The sequence below is a fragment of the Antechinus flavipes genome, chromosome 3 (assembly GCF_016432865.1).
Source record: "Antechinus flavipes isolate AdamAnt ecotype Samford, QLD, Australia chromosome 3, AdamAnt_v2, whole genome shotgun sequence".
NCBI lineage: Eukaryota > Metazoa > Chordata > Mammalia > Dasyuromorphia > Dasyuridae > Antechinus > Antechinus flavipes.
In genome coordinates, this window is record NC_067400.1 from 25,499,687 (window position 1) to 25,519,978 (window position 20,292).

General features: G+C 35.9%; 1 protein-coding gene across 1 annotated transcript in view; it reads right to left on the minus strand.

The window, feature by feature from the left end:
• The window catches only part of PDCD10 (programmed cell death 10), a 43,534-nt gene that overhangs the window by 21,172 nt on the left and 2,070 nt on the right, over positions 1-20,292 (minus strand). Inside the window, exon 2 of the mRNA XM_051983129.1 lies at positions 3,625-3,833. Coding sequence (XP_051839089.1) covers positions 3,625-3,720 — 96 coding nt within the window. The 5' untranslated portion in view covers positions 3,721-3,833. The remainder of the gene's footprint in view (positions 1-3,624; positions 3,834-20,292) is intronic.

Genomic DNA, 20,292 nt, shown 5'->3' on the forward strand with positions numbered 1-20,292 from the left:
TTCTGTAAGAAATGACCAGCAGGATGAATATAGCAAGGCTTGGAGAGACTTACATGAACTGATGCTAAGTGAAATGAGCAGAACCAGGAGATCATTATATACTTCAACAACAATACTGTATGAGGATATAGTCTGATGGAAGTGGATTTCTTTGACAAAGAGAAGATCTAACTCAGTTTTAAATGATCAATGATGGGCAGAAGCAGCTACACCCAAAGAAACAACACTGGGAAATGAATGTAAACTGTTTGCATTTTTATTTTTCTTCCCGGGTTATTTCTACCTTCTGAATCCAAATCTCCCTGTGCAACAAGAGAACTGTTCAGTTATGCACACATATATTGTATCTAGGATATACTGAGACCTATTTAACATGTATAAGACTGCTTGCCATCTGGGGGAGGAGGTGGAGGGAAGGAGGGGAAAAATCTGAACAGAAGCGAGTGCAAGGGATAATGTTGTAAAAAAATTACCCTGGCATGCGTTCTGTCAATAAAAAGTTACTGAAAAAAAAAAAAGTTAACTGATGGGTCTGCATGTAAATCTCTTCATTAAAAAATAACAACAAAGATGAAAACAACAAAAAACTCGAAACCATGTGTTCTTTCTTCCTCTAGTAAATTACCTGTGCAGGAGTGACTTGGGAAAAACTGTATGAAGCAATGCTTAAGACAGAACGAGGATTCATATGGGATGGGATGGCCTTGGTCAAGTCAGTAAGATAACAGTAGTTTAGGGAAAGGAGAAGTGAATTACTTCCTTCCAAGCAAAAAGTTAGTCAAATTGGAATACAGCTTACAGAACCAGTGTAAACAGTTTAACTCAGTATAAAAATACTCTGAAAAAGGCTGCATATAATACAAATCTTATTTGTACTGAAGAAAAGTTGTGAATTTAATTTTTTTTCTTCAGATAATATATACATTGTGAAGCAAACAGCTTTAGCTAGTAAAAATTTTTAAATAGTCCCATCAAGATAAATCTTTCTGTAAAATACAAATACTAAGTTCAAGCAAATCCAACCAGGTATTACTAAGTAAGGTAGGAAAAAACAAAACAAAACAAAACAAACAAACCAAAAAAAAACAGATGAGAGACAGAACAGAGTTAAAATAAATATTACCATTATTCAATAAGCCAATATTAGAAGGAGCCAAGAGTTGAAAATTTTCTTATTACAGAATCACAGGTCTAGAGCTGGAGGGTAAGCTCATGGAGCATTTAGTCCAATGACCTTTTGAGTGAGTCCAAAGTCAAAAAGGAGTCAGTCAAGAAAGCCAAGATCTGAACTTAAACCTCTGAGTCTAAAGCTAGTGTTTTTCCAATATAACATAATGTCTCTTTCTCTATGAAGGAATAAAGACATGCTAGAAGGAATGCTGTATGTTTTCTATTAAGGAAATACTAATTCTAGGTAAACAGGTCATCAGAAATAAAGGATCCTTGAAACCTAAACTTAATCTTAAAATTGCAATAATATACCATTTCAAAATAATATCTACCTGGCCTAAAAACAGTTCCCTTAAAGGGCATAGAAATGAAAGTATAGTTTATCTTTTTTGAGGGGAAAAAATCTCTGATCTATATTTTTCTCTTCTTTCATGATAAGGAATTAATCAGGATGAAAGGAAATAATTATTCTTCAAGGAACAGAAAAGAGGACTCTGATTTAAGATCAAATCATAAGGTACTCAAGAACCCCTTTAATCCATAATGTAACCCTGAGCTTCATTTCATAAAATATGTATATGCAATTTGCTTAGAACTCTGCATTTTACAATAGCTAATTAGCCTAGCTTACTCTTCAACTACTTTGTCATAGTCTTAATGAATCTGGTGCATGTCCGATTTCCATAATGACATAAAAACTTCTGACTTGTAATCTTAGTAAACAGCTCTAAAACTCTTCTTCTTTAGTGTGTCCCATAAGCCAGAAATTTCTTAAAAGACAACAGAGTAAAGGCTACATAATTACTCAGGATGTCACCCTAATGTGGAAGTAAACTCCTACTTTTAAGGAATTTTAATTCTTTCAACACATCCCAGAGACCATTCAGTGAATGATTCAGATTCAAAATGAATATATTCCTTTCACAGCTAGGAGTGTAATGTGATCAAATCTACAATTATTTTTATACCTTTGACTATGAACAATGAACTGAATGCTAATTTTACATATCAATACAATCATTTATATAAAACACATATTTCTACTGTAGTTAAATATTAACTTCTAACAACTGATAAGAATAAGCCATTAAAAGGTGTTCTGTTCACAAGGTAGGGTGTGTGAGAACAAGAATCTTTCTAGCCAACTGTTGTTTCTGATAAATTTTATCTCTATTAAAATAAAAAATAACCTCAAGCTTAAAATATTCAATAGTTCTGAGTATTAAGCAGGTACAAATTATGTTTGTGGTACATTTAAAAGAAAGAGTTGAAATTTTATCAGTAAATGTTTATCCCTATTACTTCAGTCATAAGTATTTTGCCCAATACTTTGTTTTTTATATCTTTGCAGAATAATACATATTCCAAGATCAAATTCTAAAACAACATTCACCATTTGCTGATTGCCATTTTATTTTAGCCTAAATTTGGGACTCGAGGGCACAAAAATTTCTAGTTCTAAATAAGAATTTTCCCCAACTTCCAATGAAATGTTCAAATGTCATTTCTACCACTTACGACCTCTGATCTTGGAGAAGTCACTTCCCAAGTCTCTGACCCTCATTTTTTCCTCTATAACATGAAAGCTGCTGCAGATGGGCTTGTGGGTCTCTTTCAGGTCAAAATCTAAGTACTGAAGCCTTTTTCTCCTTTTATATACCTGTAGAGGGCTGAAACTATTGAGTCGATGCACTGACGTCAGGACTGCCAAGCACTTGAGGCTAACTACCGACTGGACAATACTCTATGGGCATATGCTTGGAAAATGGTCCTTTCCACTAGCTCAATGATTGTTGTATACAGAGGACTACAGGAGGAACTAGGGGGTGGAGTAAGATGAGCCAGAGTCACTCTTTGCGATAGATGAGGAAGAAGGCGGTTGTGGAGATTCTGCTTCCATCCTGTTCAATCCTGCATCTAAAGACCAAGAATAAAGACTAAGGACTTTTGCTTATCCTGACTGGCTGATTCTGGGGTGTCCTGGGTGCTAGCACGGTCGTCACATATATCCATTATCTAAAATGAGAAACAAAGATCCCTACTCTGTCGCTAGCAGTCTGTGTGAAGGGCCTTGGCAGCAATGGCCGATTCCTTTTTGTGATCTTAGAAAATAGACTGCTTTACTTTCTTAAACCCTCAATGTCCTCATCTGTAAAACAGGGATAATGATCCTTTTAATACCTACCTTCATAGTCATTATGTGGGAAATGCTTTGCACACAGTACGTATTAGTAAATTCTATACTTGGAATAACTGAGGTATTTTGATGTGATTAGGTCCAGAAAGAATAGCTCCTAAGATAGAAAAACCCAGAATCTACATAATTTGAGGATACTTTCTCCTCATGTAGGTATCCTCTTCCTAGGTATCCTGATCTGATAGTGGCCATCACTAGATAAAAAAATCTAACATGAGCTGTATTATGGTCATACCTTAAAACATTTACTAGCTTACCTCATTAAACACAGGGTACATTACTGCATAGAGTGGCATAGAAACCATAGAAGTGGTCTCAGCTTCATTCTTCATCTCTTCCATTGTCATCCTCATTCAAAGACCAACTACAGCAGAAAAACAGTGCTAAAAAGTAGAGGACTCTTCATTCACTGCAGTATTTCTTCCTTTTCTTTTGTATCAGGAACAGATGATTAAAATATGCTGACCTGGTTGGAAGAGAAAAAAGATACATACATGTTATATATGTATATGTGTGTGTGTGTGTGTGTGTGTGTGTTCAATTGTGGTAAGACACAGCAAAACCCTTTATCTTCCAAAAATTAAAGGATTTACAAGTTTCTTTTCCAACTAAAGTAATATAATCCCAACTAGTATTTTCCTTTCTGCCAAATAAGACTGGGTTAGCAATTTCTTCCTGATCATTAGTCAGAAAGAGGGAGGCTAGAATAAAAAGATAAGAGAGAATTCATAACCATACCATGAGAAGTTCTAGTTATAGCAGGGAGGAGAAAAGTGGAAGATACACCTATGTGAAAGAAATGAAAAGGAATTGTTTGAAATGAAATTATAAGAAAATATTGTCACCAACCTTTAGTACTATTGAAATTATTCACAGGTCATATATTGTTTTATTCATTCAGAAAAAGTTTATTTAGAAACCACTGTGGAAAAAGATATTGGTGAGAAGAGGGAGATATGAAGATAAAAAAGGTTTTTTTTTTTTTATTTTGTTTTGTTTTTTTATGATCCAGATACTTAAGATCTGATAGAAAAGATAAGCCATATAAAGATCTATATATTACAAGGTAAAAGATGTATGGGGACATTCTTTTGATAGTCTCTTTTGGAGATTTTTTCTTCCCATGTCCTGTGAAGGTGACCAAGTTGCCCTTGACAAACAAGCTTAGTTCCTTGGGCTTTTTGTTAGTTCTATCCCATTCTGGTAAAAGGGAGTGGAGTCTTTTACCACGTTGAGTGAAAAAGTGAGTCAAACACAGAAGTTTAAATCCAAGCCAAGTTTCACAGCCAAATGGCATCAATTATCAATGTTCCAGGAGCAAGGACAAACCTTTCCAGGTGACTTTTGAGAGTGAACTTTTGGACTCCAGGTCAGTGGAATGAATCATCCAGTAATCAAGTTGGACCTAGACATGAACTTGGTGGAACCAATGTTACCTAGGAACTGAGCTAAGTTTTGCGTCTCATTTCCCAGAAACCAAAGTGGTACAGGAATGACTATGCCCCACAAGTGTTACAAGAAATTTTAGTAGGTTTGTTTGTGCTGTTTCCAAGATGTTCAAAGTGTCACAAGAGTTCAAAGGAAACAAAGATCACTTTTTGGCTAGAATGATCAAAGGAGTCTATAGAAAGTTATAGCATCTGGATATAGGATGGCTAGGAGTTTGACAGGCCAAGATTTAACAGAAGTTGGGAGACAGTAAGAATTCTACGCAGAGACTAGAAAGGGCAGCAAGAGTAGAACAAAAAGAAAAGTTGGGTTCATGCAGCACTGAAAATAGGTAGTATTTGAATTTTGTTCCCTAAGAGCAACTATTTGTGACTTTTTAATATGACATAGTGATCAGAATGATGATACTAAAGCCAACTAGTAGGAAAAGATTCTGAAAACTAGTTAGGAACCTGCAATAATTATCTGGACTAGGTATTTAGACTAAGCTTGAAGTAGGTTAAATTACTAATAAAAGAAATTTTAAAGGATAAATGTGCAAGACATGGTGGAAGCATAAATAACAGAATTTAGCAACTTTCTGTATATAGGGGAAGTGAAACAGATCATGCATCATGAAGCAAGTTATACTTTATTATTTCTAATGCACAACCAGGCTTGTTACATGGCCGCTGGCTCCTCTATATGTGATAGCCATTTTATTTTTGGCTAAAAATCTTCTCTTTAATGCAAATAATCCAAGAATTAACAAACACAAAACTTTACTAAACATCTAAGCAAAGAAGTAATACATAAAACTGCCATAAACCTAGATGAGAAACAAGTGATAAGTTCAATTTCATTACTGTTGAATTAAAAGTGCTAACTGGATGTATAGGAAGACATAACTAGAAAGAAGACGAAAATCTGGGAATAGAGTCTGGGGAAAAAAGTTGGGAACAGAAATACAACTTGAAAGTCACTCCCACATAAATCACAGTCAAAGGCACAGGAGTTATTGAGATCACTAAGAGCAGTAGTAAAAAGATGACAGAACCTTAGATTCCCCCCGCTCCCCCTTCCCCCCCCCCCACACACACACACAGAGGGAGAAAAAAAAAGAGAGAAAGGGAATCATGAGATGTAGGAGAATCTGGCATTTCAAGAAGGAAAGATTTATCTAGTTAAATCCTACAGAGAAATCAAAGAAAACCTGGGACTGAGAAAAGTTAAATGGATTTGACAATTAGAAGCAATTTTGCTGATAATAATTTCAGTTAACTGGTACAGAAAGAAAACCTAAAAAAGGTCAAGAAGTAAATAAGTTGGCCAAATTAAAGAGAAAATGAAAAAGCATTTATCAAGTGTTTACTATGTTATCAGGTACTATTATTCGAGATGATCTAAGAATTGTTATGAAAGAAGACCCTTCTAACTTTGCCTAGAATCTCTCTTCTAATTAATACCTGCTATTCCTAACCACCAGCATTCTATATAAAATTTACAACTTTGTACTTCTAATTCTATCGATTTTGTTTTAAATACCTATATTGAAATGGCAGGAAACTATCTTTTTTATGTGTTGTTCTAGATTTTTTACGATGAAATATATTTTATGATGACTAAAAGGTGACCCAATTTTTTTGTTGTAAATGTGTACTATCTTAGTTATTTATGGGTTAATTAGTGTGCTGGCCTGGGAGCCTAAACACCACTTATAACATCATTTCTCTAAGATGTGATCTGAGTTCTAAACCACTGAACATTTGACAACTCACATATTCTATACCTATATTCCAAAAATCAGTAAAAGAACTAACTACAATCTTTTCATACACTGAAAACTGTGAACTAGAACTTCAAAATCAGTAAAGTTTTACCCAGATTACCTAAAATTGTATTTTTAAGATGATTTCAGGATTATTAAGTAGTACTAGGGCTTTTTGAAAGCATATTTTGTTTCTACTTTCTAAGTTAAAATATGCTTTCCATGAGACACCCAATCAGTTTCCATAGTAAGTAGGATTTTCTTAAATGGTGTCTTTTCTCCAGTGCTGGGACTACACTAGTTCTCAGCGCTGAAAAGTAAAGGTAGCTAACTTCTTGTTAACATCATCAAGTTACCTTTTGTTATCAAGGCAAAGCAACAAGTCATCACTTCTTTCTACAAAATCTGCATCTTAATATTATTCCTATAAAAAACTTCCAAGAGAATAATTTGTCCTCCAAAGGAACACTCCGAAACAACAAAAACCATACTGATGACCCTAAGTTATGATCAGCATGTTCTCAGGAATTGGTGCTTTCACTTTCCTCTTTAACAATCTCAAAACATTATCACTTAGACTTGTTATATATACTGGTGACTATACATAACTGATAGGGATAGGTAATCAATGAGGGCAGAAAAAAAAAATAGCACCTTTACTTTTTACCTAGTTTTAAGTAAGTCACTTGAGCAAAATGTTTACAGGCACAGAGGGTGTGTCAGCAACGAGCTCAATGGGCCAAAAAACCACTGCCCCAGTGAAGAATCCTTGAGGTCCTCAACCCCACCCATGCTGCCCTCTGCTCTAGGGCAGGCCCAGGACTTATAATCAGCATTTCCAGAAAACAGACTTACTCACCTCCATGTGGAATATGAGATAACTTTAGAAAAGAGAAGGATCCCAAAGCTATATACCTTCAGGAAGTATCAGGACAAAAAATATCAAACAGGAGTCCCTAAGAGAAGACAACTGAGGTTCTCAAGTTCATTTTGCATTTAAACCCTAACCAAAAGGGATTGTTTCTGCTTTTCTTGTACACATAATCCTATCTGCTCCTCTTTGTACAGGTTCTCTCTACCTATTTTCAGACCTCCTCAAAATAAGAGAAGCCTATTTCTACTTTTCATAGTGGTATAAACTATGACAGCTGTTTCATCTAAAAATGTGATAGGTCCCAGGTGGTCAACCAAGATTCATAACAGATCTTTTTTAATTCCTACAACAAAAATCATCTGTAGTATTCTTCTTGACATTATTGTGATTCAGGATTTCTGATGTCATAGTCTACCCTCAAACTAGCTTTGTGAACCAATTCAATCCAACTTTTAATGAAGCTTAATTTATTCTTGTGGTTCTGAGACTATTTTCCATAATCATAGTTTTCCTTAAGATATACCCCTTTTGTTCTCAATCTGGTTCTCATCTTTTCTTGCCCACAGTAGGCCAGAAATCTTCTCTACTGAAGCTAGAGCCAGGTAAATGTGATGTTCTCAAGTCTACTCACTAGGCTGCAAAGAACTGCGCAGACTGACTTCCAACGTTACCATCGAGAAACCTTTTGTGGTTTTTTTTCCTCAAAATGTAGCTGCAGTTTATTTATAGAACTCTGGATTTGGAAGGAAACTGTCTAGTTCAAGTTCCAAATGAGCAAGTGAGTCACCAGAAGCTATTTGCCCAAAGTCAGGGTTAAATATCATTTGGAACAGGATTAGAACACAGAGCCTTTCATTTTAAATTCAGTATACTGATTTTATATCCTCCCGCAGGTCAGCCTACCACTGACTAAAAGGAAAGGAAATAAGAAAGATAAAGGACCTGTAGGAGAAAATATATACATATAAAGGGGCTTGTTCACAGAACAGAAGCATTTTTCTCTCATAAGAGAAGAAATTGATAGGGCAGACTCAAGAGTGTTAAAAGTAACAGCCCTCAGAAATCAACTCATCCAAAGTGGAGATACTTTTACACAGACCAATAGTAGTAGAGCTGATTAGTGTTAGAACTGGATGACCAACATGTGTCCAAAGTACTACCATTCATCTAGGTCATATCACTAATCAAATACTGCTGATTCTTTCTCTACAAAATCTCATTTCTATTCCTTCTCTCCACTCACTCACTAGTTTATCCTAATTCAAAGCCTCATCATTTCCTGCCTATTTTACTGCGAATGTCTCTTAGACAATCAGTCTTCCTGACTCAAGGTTGCCCCCTCATCACACAGCTGTCAATTGTACAAGTCTGATCATGTCATTCTCATGACTTAACAGACTCCTGATCTTTAGGCCCAATAGACAGACCGCAGGGTCTCAGCTACATATGATGACCCTGGGAAAGTTATTGAACCTATCTGCTTCAGTTTGCTCACCTGTGAAGTAGGGTCATTATAGCACCAATTCCTTAGGGTTATTGTGAAGAGAAAATGAAATAATATTTGTAAAGTGCTTAATACACTGCCAGGTATAAGAGAAATCACTATATGAAGGATCTTGTTCCCTTCTTCCTTTGTCATCTTTCCTCCCTTCTGATTCTACAAGAAAATATAAGCTCCTATGTTTTGCATTTAAGCACTTCGGAATCTACCTAATATAATTCAAATTGAGAGTGCCTCTACTATCCTCTCTTTCAGATATCCTTCCCTTTATCACATAATAGATTCTTTCCCTTTTTGGCCGAGTCATGCTGGCTTCCTTCATCTTCTTCACACACAGCATTCTGCTTTCTGCCATCTTTATTCCTCCAATGGTCTGCAGTGACCCATTCCTGGCAATACCTCTCTTCCTCTCCTCTGCCTCTTGGAATTCTCAAGTTTCCTTCAAAGTCCTTCCCAGTCGAACCCTTCTCCATAAGATTGTTTGCATCTCACCAGCTGTCAGGGCTTCCCCTCCTTGCTATGACTTGGCATATATTTTGTATTTATTTAGCAAGGATCATTAATACAGAAATGGAAAGGGCCTTTGAAGTCATTTAATCCACTTTCTTCATTTTATACATGAAGAATGGAGGTCACTTACTGAGAATCACAAAACTAACATGGCGGGGACAGGGTTTCCAAAGGCAGTGTTCTATCCACTAGGCCATGCTGCTCCTGCTATGAACACTGCACCAGCTTGCCCTTATCTCTTTGGTCCAGAATTTTCTTCTACTATAAGATACCTCTACCAGAAGTCTTCCCAGAGATGCCACTGTTCTTATTTCCTCACAGAAGGATCTCCAGGACGGCCAAATTTACTCGTCTACTCCTCTTGGCTCTATTTCTGACATTCTGGACTTTTTTTCCATCAGGTCCCTGAATGGATACCTACCACAGATCTGTTACTTCTCCTCTTGCCTATTGTAGTCAAAATCTTTTTCATTTTTATCCCTAGCACATCTATCTACCAATTTATAGACATTATCTCATTTAACCCTCACAACAATATTGTGAGTAGTGCCAGCTAAGATATGTTCACATCACAGAAAATAAATCAATGTGGTTGTAATTTACTCATAGTCACACAGTTAACAAATGAGAGAGGTGAGATATGAACCCTAGGGTTCTTGACATCGGATCCAGGACAATTTTCACTATGGTGTAATCTAACTACAGTTAAAAGGCAACATGGGTAGTGGAAGGAACACAGAATTAAACCTGAACTTAAATCTCAATCCTAACAATTAGCACCTAAGGGCTTCTAGGGAGAATGAATTGTTTTTTCAGAGGCTTACTTCTCTCACACAGTAAATGGAAAAAGGTCCCTTTCAGTTCTAATTCTTACAAACCTATTCATTTTTGCCCATAAAAGCTAAGTGGGCTATCCATACCGTTTGTACTCATTTAAAAACGTAAGTATGTTCAAATATACCATAAGAGGAAAATACCCCCCATTTCTGAGAAACCTTAAGGATGCCAAGGGAGTTACTTACTCTGACCATGCCTCTGTTCCAAGAGTTGGGCACAAATAACTAGTTGGAAGACTCAAGTAGAAATGTTTTTCTTTATAGCTCAACAGTCTGGTCTCTCAGATATTCTTTGAGTCTGACTTCCCTAGCAACATAAAAGACATCACGTCACTGGAGAAGGTCTGGACACTGAGTCAACAGGGAGCTTTGAAGAGAGAAGATTCCCAGGCACATTAATGTGAAATTTCACCATAATTTTATAACTGAAATCCACATCTATAGTCACAAATAAAAACAATCTTTGCTCAATCATATCAGTTATATTCTCAGTCTTTTTCCATTAACAGCTCTGTTTGGTTTCAACTCAAAGAAAGGTACATCACGATGCCTCCTCCAGGATAAGCTGATCATCAAAAATCATCCAAAAAAGACCTTGGCTGCCTTTCTTCTCTGATTGGAGGGCTAACATAATAAACTCCTCTCAAAGAGCTCTTTAGGAAAGGCTCAGAACTTTAGGACTTTTCAAATAACTGTCCTTTTTCCAGGAGTCACTCTGCTCAGTTTCTACTTCATGGAACATAAATGTCTCTTCTTGATTTCCTGTTCTGCTCTCTTTTATTATTAAATTGAAGGGTAGCAAGATAGCCCAACAGACAGAGGACTATGCTTCTCCTACTGAGTTCAAATCTGTTCTCAGGCACTCAGCTGTGTGAGTATGGGCAAGTCACTTAACCCGTTTTGCTTCAGCTCTTTATTTATAAAATGAGTTGGTGAAGAAAATGACAAACCACTCCAGTATCTGCCATGAAAATCCCCAAGAGGTCATAGGCGGACACATATGAAATGAATGAAAAACAATTAAATCAAAAGTTCCTTGAGAGCAGGCATGGTATTGTCGTTCTGTATTTCCAGGATTTAGCACAGTCCCCGGTACATAGTAGATTCTTACAAAATGTCTGGTGAATTAAATATTAATTGTACTACAACATAATTTAGAACCCTTTAAAAATGCACCCCAAACTGAAGATGCAAGGAATGTGTCCTCCCACAGGAGTTGCTAACAAAGCCCTGGGCTGGACAAGGATGTCCCATTAATGAAGTTAGTCCAAAGCTCTATCAAGAGGCTGGATTCTCTAAAGGAAATCTTTAGGAAGCTTCCCAACCTGTTTCATCCTTGATGTACGGGAGTTCTGTGACACAATGCTTACACAGGTGACTTTTCCTTCTAAAATACAAAATCTAAATTGCATACTTGGTACTTTTTTCCTTCTCAAAATAAACTGTGGAACCCTTTATAGCATACTACTTAAGAACAGATTTCTACATGGGCTAATTACAATTAAACTTCAGAGAATAATTTGACCAAGTACAAGAATATCCTAGCACTAACTAATTACTTGGAAATAACATTAGGCAAAAGAAATCAAGTGTGATTTCTACATCTGTTTGACACTAATTCTGCCACTAACTGTATGGCATGAGCAAGTTACTTAGAAATGCCAGAAAGAAAAAAACATTACTGCTCCATGTTCTTTTGGGTTCAACTAAGGGGTCTGTCTTTACTACAGAAAGTCTTTCCTGATAGGATGTCTACTTTTCCTTTTATCCTAAAATTTTCTGATATTTGCCTTCGTATATGTTATATATTCCAGTACTATGTGATCCTGAGGGCTTTTATATATCGACCACCAGACAGCACAGCACCTTAATCCAAAAAGGTTCTCAACAAATGCATGCTGAATTGAAGGAATACCACTACCACCAACAGCCTCTGAACCTCAGGGTCAGATCTAGTTAAGACTTTCAGCCATGGATATATATGCAAGCAGGAGGCTTGTCTCTATACCCAGTGGTGAAATGGGAGAGCTTACTCACTTGGATAGTCCTGGACTGGGTGGAATAGAGTGAATATGAGACAGAGATAAAAAGGACAAAGAAATTATGCCAATCAGTTGTTGCTTTCCCATTGTCTACTGCAACCTATAAACAGTTGGTATATTATTTAAAAACAAACAAAGCATGAATGTTATGGAATATTATTGTTCTGTAAGGAATGACCAGCAGGATGAATACAGAGAGGACTGGCGAGACTTACATGAACTGATGCTGAGTGAAATGAGCAGAACCAGGAGATCATTATATACCTCAACAACGATACTGTTTGAGGATGTATTCTGATGGAAGTGGACCTCTTCGATAAAGAGAGCCTTAATTGATCAAAGATGGACAGAAGCAGCTACACCCAGAGAAAGAACACTGGGAAAATGAATATAAACTGCTCCCTGTGCAACAAGAAAACCGTTCGGTTCTGCACATATATATTGTATCTAGGATATACTGCAACCCATTCAACATGTAAAGGACTCTTGCCATCTGGGGGAAGGGGTGGAGGGAGGGAGGGGAAAAATCGGAACAGAAGTGAATGCAAGGGATAATGTTGTAAAAAATTACCCTGGCATGCGTTCTATCAATAAAAAGTTATTAAAAAATTAAAAAAATAAAAAAAATAATAATAAATAAATAAATAAAAAAAACAAAGCAACACATTGATTTAAGTGATATAAATATGCTTTATCATTTATTCCAGATAATGATGTGGTACTATATGAGTATTTGTCCTGATCAAAGTTCATCTGAAATGTTATGTTCAATGTATCCATATTTTAGGAATAGTATGGAGGCACTGGAGGATGAACAGGATAAGAAAGCTAGAAATCAAGATATATGTGGAATAGTTGAAGGAAAAAGGGACATTTAACCTGGAAAAAAGAATAAGAGCCATCTTCAGTTATCTGAAGGGCTCTCGTGGGTGGGAGGATTAGATTTGTTCAGGCTGACCCTGGAGGACAGAACTATCCATGGAAACTCCAGAGAGGCAGATTTGGGCTCCAGGGAAAGAAGTACTTCCTAAAAGTCAAGCTGTCTCCAAGAGGAATGAAACCAGGGAACAGAAAGTTCCTTGTCATTTAAGTTTTCGTGTAAGGACTAAGTAAGTGAAGACTTGTTGGGTTGGACAGTAGTGAGGATTCACCTTCATGATGGCTTTGATAACTTCTGAGGTCAGTTTGTGCCAACTTAGATTCTGTGAGTAAAAAACAAAGTAAGGGAAAGACACATACATAGTCAAGTGACAGTTACACTGGACTATCTCAATTAATTAAACAACTGTAAGTCGTGAAGTAGATTCTAAGTCTGGCAGACTGATTTGCCTAGAATTACTTAGTAAAATATTTGTAAGGAATTGAATTTGGACTGTTTCCATGTATGCTCCAAATCCTTAGAATTCTGCAAAGCAAACAGAGCAAAAATCTGAACAGTTGTAAGTGTTGGCATTTTCCAAATTACAACTGTATTTTATTCTAAAAGTTTATTTATATGTAACTGGTTGAAATGGTAAGAGATTCCCTCTCATAATCCTTAGAAATTCTTTTAATAGAAGTAACTTTGGAGAAGCAGCAAGGGATCTAGCTGGGCCTCGTTGGAAGAGGAATGGAGGTCAGACAGCAAGGAGACAGGACTCAAGGGAATCAGTGTATGTGTTGGGGAGAGGGTAAGGGAAGAAAAAAAGCAATCCTGAGAGAGGTGGTAAGACTATGGTTGTGGGGTGATAGTCAGTCTGCCATGAAGATCAGGGATACAGGCCACTCCTAAAGCCCAACCCACTAGTAAAATAAATCCTGAAGTAAAGCACCTGTTTTTGTGAAAAGATGACTTCCAAAATGGAGAGTGCTTATAAAAAAAATTTACCCATCCAGCCTTCCCCTCTCACTATGACTGGGGGTTAATTGTGCAAATGAAAGGGAAGAATGCAGATTTAATCCCAAAGAGACAGCTAGCAAACTTTTATTATGTGTCAGGCTCAATGCAGTATTGGTCCTGTAAAGAAAGGCAAAAATACCATCCCTTCCCTCAAGAAACTTTCATTCTAATGTGTCAACAATTTTGTATATATATGATACACACACACACACTATGAACAGGAAGTAAGGCCCTTGGAGGGAAGGGTTTTTTGGTGAGGGGAGAAAGAGCTTTTGAGGAAAATGAGACTTGAAGCAGTCTAGAGGGAGAGCATTTCCAAAAATTAGGGATGCAGATGAATTGGTGCTCCATGCCATAAATCCAGAGGTGGAGAACACCAGGCCCCCTCGGGCTGTATAAGGCCCTCAGAAATCATTTGCCAAGGCAACCCCTGACAATGAGCTGAAAGCTAGATACAACAACTTCCTCCAGCTTGAATTCTGTAAGTTAATAATTTTGTAGTCTTTGAATCGTGTTACATACAAATGGCTCTTGGTAAAAATATGGTTCTCCAGCTCTGCTCTAAGTCAATAATCACTAATTAAACACCTACTTTCTAGTGCTGTACAAAGTCCTGGAGATAGGCCTTACCCTCAACAAGCTGACATTCTAACAGCTACAATCTTTTGATTATCTTTTTTTTTTTTTTTCATCTCCAGCTTGAATTACTTTAACATAATTATAGACTCACCTAGATTCCTCAGAAGCATAATTTATTTATTTCTACATTAATCTATAGGGAGTTTCAGTTTTGGCTGCACTTACAACAAACATTCCAAAATGGCAAAGATTTTTTTCCCTTTGCTTTATTATTTTTTTTAATGGGGATACCGACCAAGCAACCAATATGCTAGGCATTTCAAATACAGGCTGAAAATCTGGCCTCCAATACTGGCTTGTTAGCTACTTGGGGGTCAAGTGTCTATACACTGAGGCCTGAATGCATTCCCTTCCTCCTCCATCTCTGCTGGTCAAGATTCTTTTCTTTCTTGAAAGGTATTCAAGCATCACCTGCCTAGGAAAATTTCACCACAATCCTCCAAGTTTCCCCACTAAATTTTCTTAGAGCAAATGGATATACATTTCTTTTGCTGTATCTTCAACTTTACTTTGTATGTGCATGCAGATTACCCTGAAAGGCATGCACACAAAGACCACTTCATTCAATATGAAGCCCTATAAATAATAAGCACCAAATAAATGTATGTTCATTCCAACTAATGTCTGCAAGTCAGAAGCAACACAATAAACATTTCTAATGCTATGCTATTGTTTATATCTTCATTCACAGAAGGCAGGAATAGTGTAACAACCTTTGCTCATTTCAAAGTTTTCAATTTCTTCAGGAAGCCAGATGATAAGGCAGCGAACATGAGCAACATATTCAGGGGCCCAATAACTAAGTGTATGAGATGGAGAAACTCCTTTTTCTTTTACTGTTTTCTTTTACTGATTTACCATTGGAAAGCCTATTCATGAAACAAGGGAGGAAGGCTGACTTAAAGTTATGACTCTCATTTGAATACACTCCAATAGTGGTGCCAATTCATTGTTACTAGGGAAAATTTCACATTCATACTGAAAGCAATGAAGTCCAACAAGTTATTCAAGCAACCCAAAGAGAATAGCTAATAAGCTAAACTTGCTATATGGTGGGCAGGGGTTCCTCCATCACTCCCTAAAACACAGCAGAAATCTATTCAAGGTAGATTAGTAATCTATAACCTGAGTAAAAAACGGTTCTATTTACTGTCCAAAAATCTGTTAATAAATTCAAATATATAATTATAAATATTAATTTAGTCTTTAATATAAAATATTTATCTTAGTTTTTAGTTGACTTGGAAAATGGTACAGGAGAAACAGCTACTAGAACTTAGTAACACTTTTAGAACAATGTTTATTAATCACAGAAGTATCTAATTTTTTACATGTGTGCCAATGATTATTCAGTATTCAGAAGTTATATTTACTTAAAATGTTTATAGTCTTCTTTAAAAAAAAAAAAAAAAGTCTATAGCTTATGATCCATAAGTGGAGAATGACTGATTTAAGGCAAAATAGGAATGTAAAGGGAACCTTCGGAAAAAAAAAAACAAAACACTATGGTATTATGGTATGTTCAACTTTCAGTTAGATTTTAGATTAAAAGTGGAAAAATTGAGTCATTAAAAAATCTTTTGGGGCCTGTGTGTCTACTTTTTCAACATAATGCAAAAAAAAAAAAAAAATCTGACTGTCATAATACAAATTTTGATTTTTTTTTCATTAGACTACAAAATAATCAGGAAAAAAATTCTATGTTTTAGTTTAATGTCTTATAATCTAATTTACTAAAACTATACTGATATCAAGAACAATCATCCTTTATTTTTCTTGATATTTCTTATACTCACTTCATTGCTAGGGAAGAAATCTACTATTGTCATTTTAATAACATTATGATTTATCACAGATGATTTAGCTTAGGAAGCAATGCTTTCATTTTTTCCACATAATGGTTTTATTTGTATCAAGATCTTTTCATCAAATCTTAACCTGAAATGTCACTTGTAAGACACTGAAGATACCTGTAAAAATAGAATGTTTTTTCAGGAGCTGGCTAGGAATATGGATACTATAATGGATCCAATATTGTAAAACAGGATCCAACTTAACTTAGTGAATTAATTGGACTCAAACCACACCTTGAGAACGCTGTAGACATGCCTCCTGCTCAGGTGTGGATTAGACTAAATGGCCTTTAAATTCCTTTTCAATTCTCTAATTCTGAATATTTGTATTGTACTATTAAAAAGGCGAACACACCAAATCTGAATTCTTAAAAAATTATAGCACAGCAAGATTATATGATAACTTGTGGCATTTAACATAATATTGTTATGATGTAACAGTAAATAAATCAAATGTGCACATAAACTCCTTCTCTATACTATAACCTCCTTGAAGATAGATATTGTTTCATTTATTCTTGTATTCACAATTTTTGGCACATAAATACTTGTTAATTGACTGATCCCTGAGTTAACTATGAAAATCGAATGAGTGAATTTTCCTTCCAGGTCAACACCTCATATAAATTCATCGCTGAAGCCTTTTTGTTGTTGGGTTTGTTGTTAATATGGATTAAGATGAACATATTACTTATGCCTCTATCATTAATTTCATAATCACAGAGTTGAATAATCATTTGGACTAGCTTTACACATTTAAGAAGGACTACAATCATAATAAATGTCTAGGAAGTATCCTTTAGTGTAGTATTATAATTTTATGGTAAAAAAAAAAAAAAAACAGTCATGTCTTGGAAATCTTTTGATGTGTATATTTAATTGTTTAAAGACAATCTTGATCTGGAGTCAGACCAGGATGTATTCAAGTTCCCCCTGGCTGAATGATTCTGGACATTTAACTTGTCAGTACTGTAGACCAAAGCTTCTTAAACTGTGGATCCCAAAAATGAATATGGGAGGCACAAACTATGATTTATTATCAGTAAAGGTTTGATTCCTATTTTATATACTTATACACCCAGGGTCACGAAAAATTTCTCTGGTGAAAAGGGGTTGCAGGTGGAAAAAGTTTAAGAAGCCTCAATTCTAGAAAACTTCCAAAAGACCGACCTGCAGAGCAATTTGTTGATCTCACTGGGAAATTCTAGGTTTTCTTTACTGGGAGCTTTTTTTAACCACAGTTCCAGACCAGAAAAAAGAAGTCAACCACATTTCCAATTTTCTTTACAAATGTCAATCAATAATTTCATCCTTATGTCTAACCTACAATTCCTCAAAGCTGAAGATTCAAAACCATCTGAGAATTATCTACATCAGAAGTAAAAAGTTGTTAAGTTTCTATTCTCTTTAGGAAAAAATAAAACACCATAGTATACTATCCATGAAGTTACCTCTCAGTGTTTACTTTTAGGCTAATGCGATCTGAATTCCTTACTCAAAGGTTTCATTTTCCAATGCTTGAATCATCTACTCTTCAACTCTAAATCCTATACATTCTAGATGTGGTTCTTCCAAATAAACATAATATATTAAAAGTTTTACTAATGCCAAGTACAGTAAGATTTCCAAATTCCCATACAGATCATAAAAATGCCAGAGGCGAAAAGGTCATCTGAGATAATTTAATGCAATCCCCACATTTTACAGCCCGGAGATCAGAGAGCCAAAACAATTGTGACTTAGAACCAAAGGTTCCCGATTCCTAGTCTAAAGGTTCATGTTCTTCCCACTGTAACATAATGCCTTTCACAAAATAATCAAAAACGAAAGCAAAAAACACATTGCTATTTTGATGACAGCAAATTATGCTGGAACATAAGGGACTCCTCCTTTCTTCTCAGTCCTAATCCACGGGCTCATCCCAGCTTATAGTAACCCTATCTTTCTCCTATGCCAGTGGAGAGAAAACTCTGCCTAGTCTAATTAAGTTGGAAAGCCTTTGAATACTACTGTTATAGCTAAACTTGCTGAGGTTCAGAGATTTATTTGAATTTTTCTGTTCATGGCAACTGTTGACCACCTTGAGATTTAATGAGTGTTTAAATATCTCAAAGTCTTTCCTGATTCCTTCTCTCCAAGAGCTCGTGAGGCACTCCCACATTTCATAAAAATTTTGAAAAAAATGCTTATTTATTTACATTCCTTCTCCATTTCTGTCTTTCTATTTTAATTGCATGGAACAAAGTATGTGCTCAATAAATGCTTGTTTGGTTGATGTTGAAATCACATCCAAATAAACTGAAATATCTATGAAGCATCTCTAACTCATGTTCACTTTGGAACATATTTATCAAGTGTCTACTATGTATAATGAGCTGGGCTGGCTCTAGGGATAGAAATATTAGATATACACAGATGTATGTTACATATATACACATGTAGTATGTATGTATGAAAGAGTCTCTCCTCAAAGAACTACAAATCTGGTAGGGAAGAATAAAGCAGAATCTTCTTTTCTTATCCACTGCTCTGTTTGGGTTTGATTCCTAGAACATGCTTTCCCCCAGGCTAAGCAGAAAAAAGGGAGAGTATGGAATAACCATTTACAGGATATACTATCTACTATATGCCAGGCATTGTACTAAGTGCTTTATAAATATCCTTCTTTGATCTTCACCACAATCCTGAAAGATAGATGCTGTTATTATCCTCATTTTACAGTTGAGGAAACTGAAGGCAAACAAGAAACTCAGTAACCTGGCCAGGATTATAATCATTAAGTGTCTGAGGCCACATATGAAGGAGTCTTCCTGACTCCATGCCTGGCACTATCCACTGGGCCATCTCTACAAATCTAATTGTGGACATTGTTTCAGCTTTCAAAGTCAACACTTCCTCAGCACCTTCAGTTGCCTCTCTCCTGTGATTGGAGGGCTGAGAAAAACTCCTTTAAATGGCTCTAGAATTTCCAACCATCTCTTCATTTTCCATCAACTACTCTGTTTTCGGAATTCAGTACTTGCTAGACTATTTAGCACTCCCCTCTTCCTTTTGTGTGCCATCTTCCACTAGTACATAGTGACCTCTTTGAGGACCAGGACTGACTTTTTCTTATTTGTATCCCTATCCCTTAGCACAGAGCCTGGCACATAGTAGTTTCTTAATAAATATTTAGTGACTATTAATAATTATAGTAATGATAATAATAAATGCTGAGGAAAGATGTGGTGATGGTAACAGGAACCATATCAAGTGTTCAAGGAAGATTTCACAAAAAAGGGTGACATCAGATGTCTTTATCTTGAAGCTTATTTTTGTATCATGATACCCTTCCCTTTTTAGATCTTGGCAAATTCTCTCACTATTCTAAACTTCAAGACATAAATGGAACTTGAGGAAATCTATACAGCTGGAAAGTATCAAAAAGCACACACATACACACACAGTCCACTAATACAATTTTTGCTATTTAAAAAATTAAGCAAACCTTTTTAAACACAAATTACGTGGAGATGAACAACTCCATGCTGATTGTAATTAGATATGTGATTTTTTAAGGTCAGTTCATCCTAACTTGGAACACGTTGACATTTTA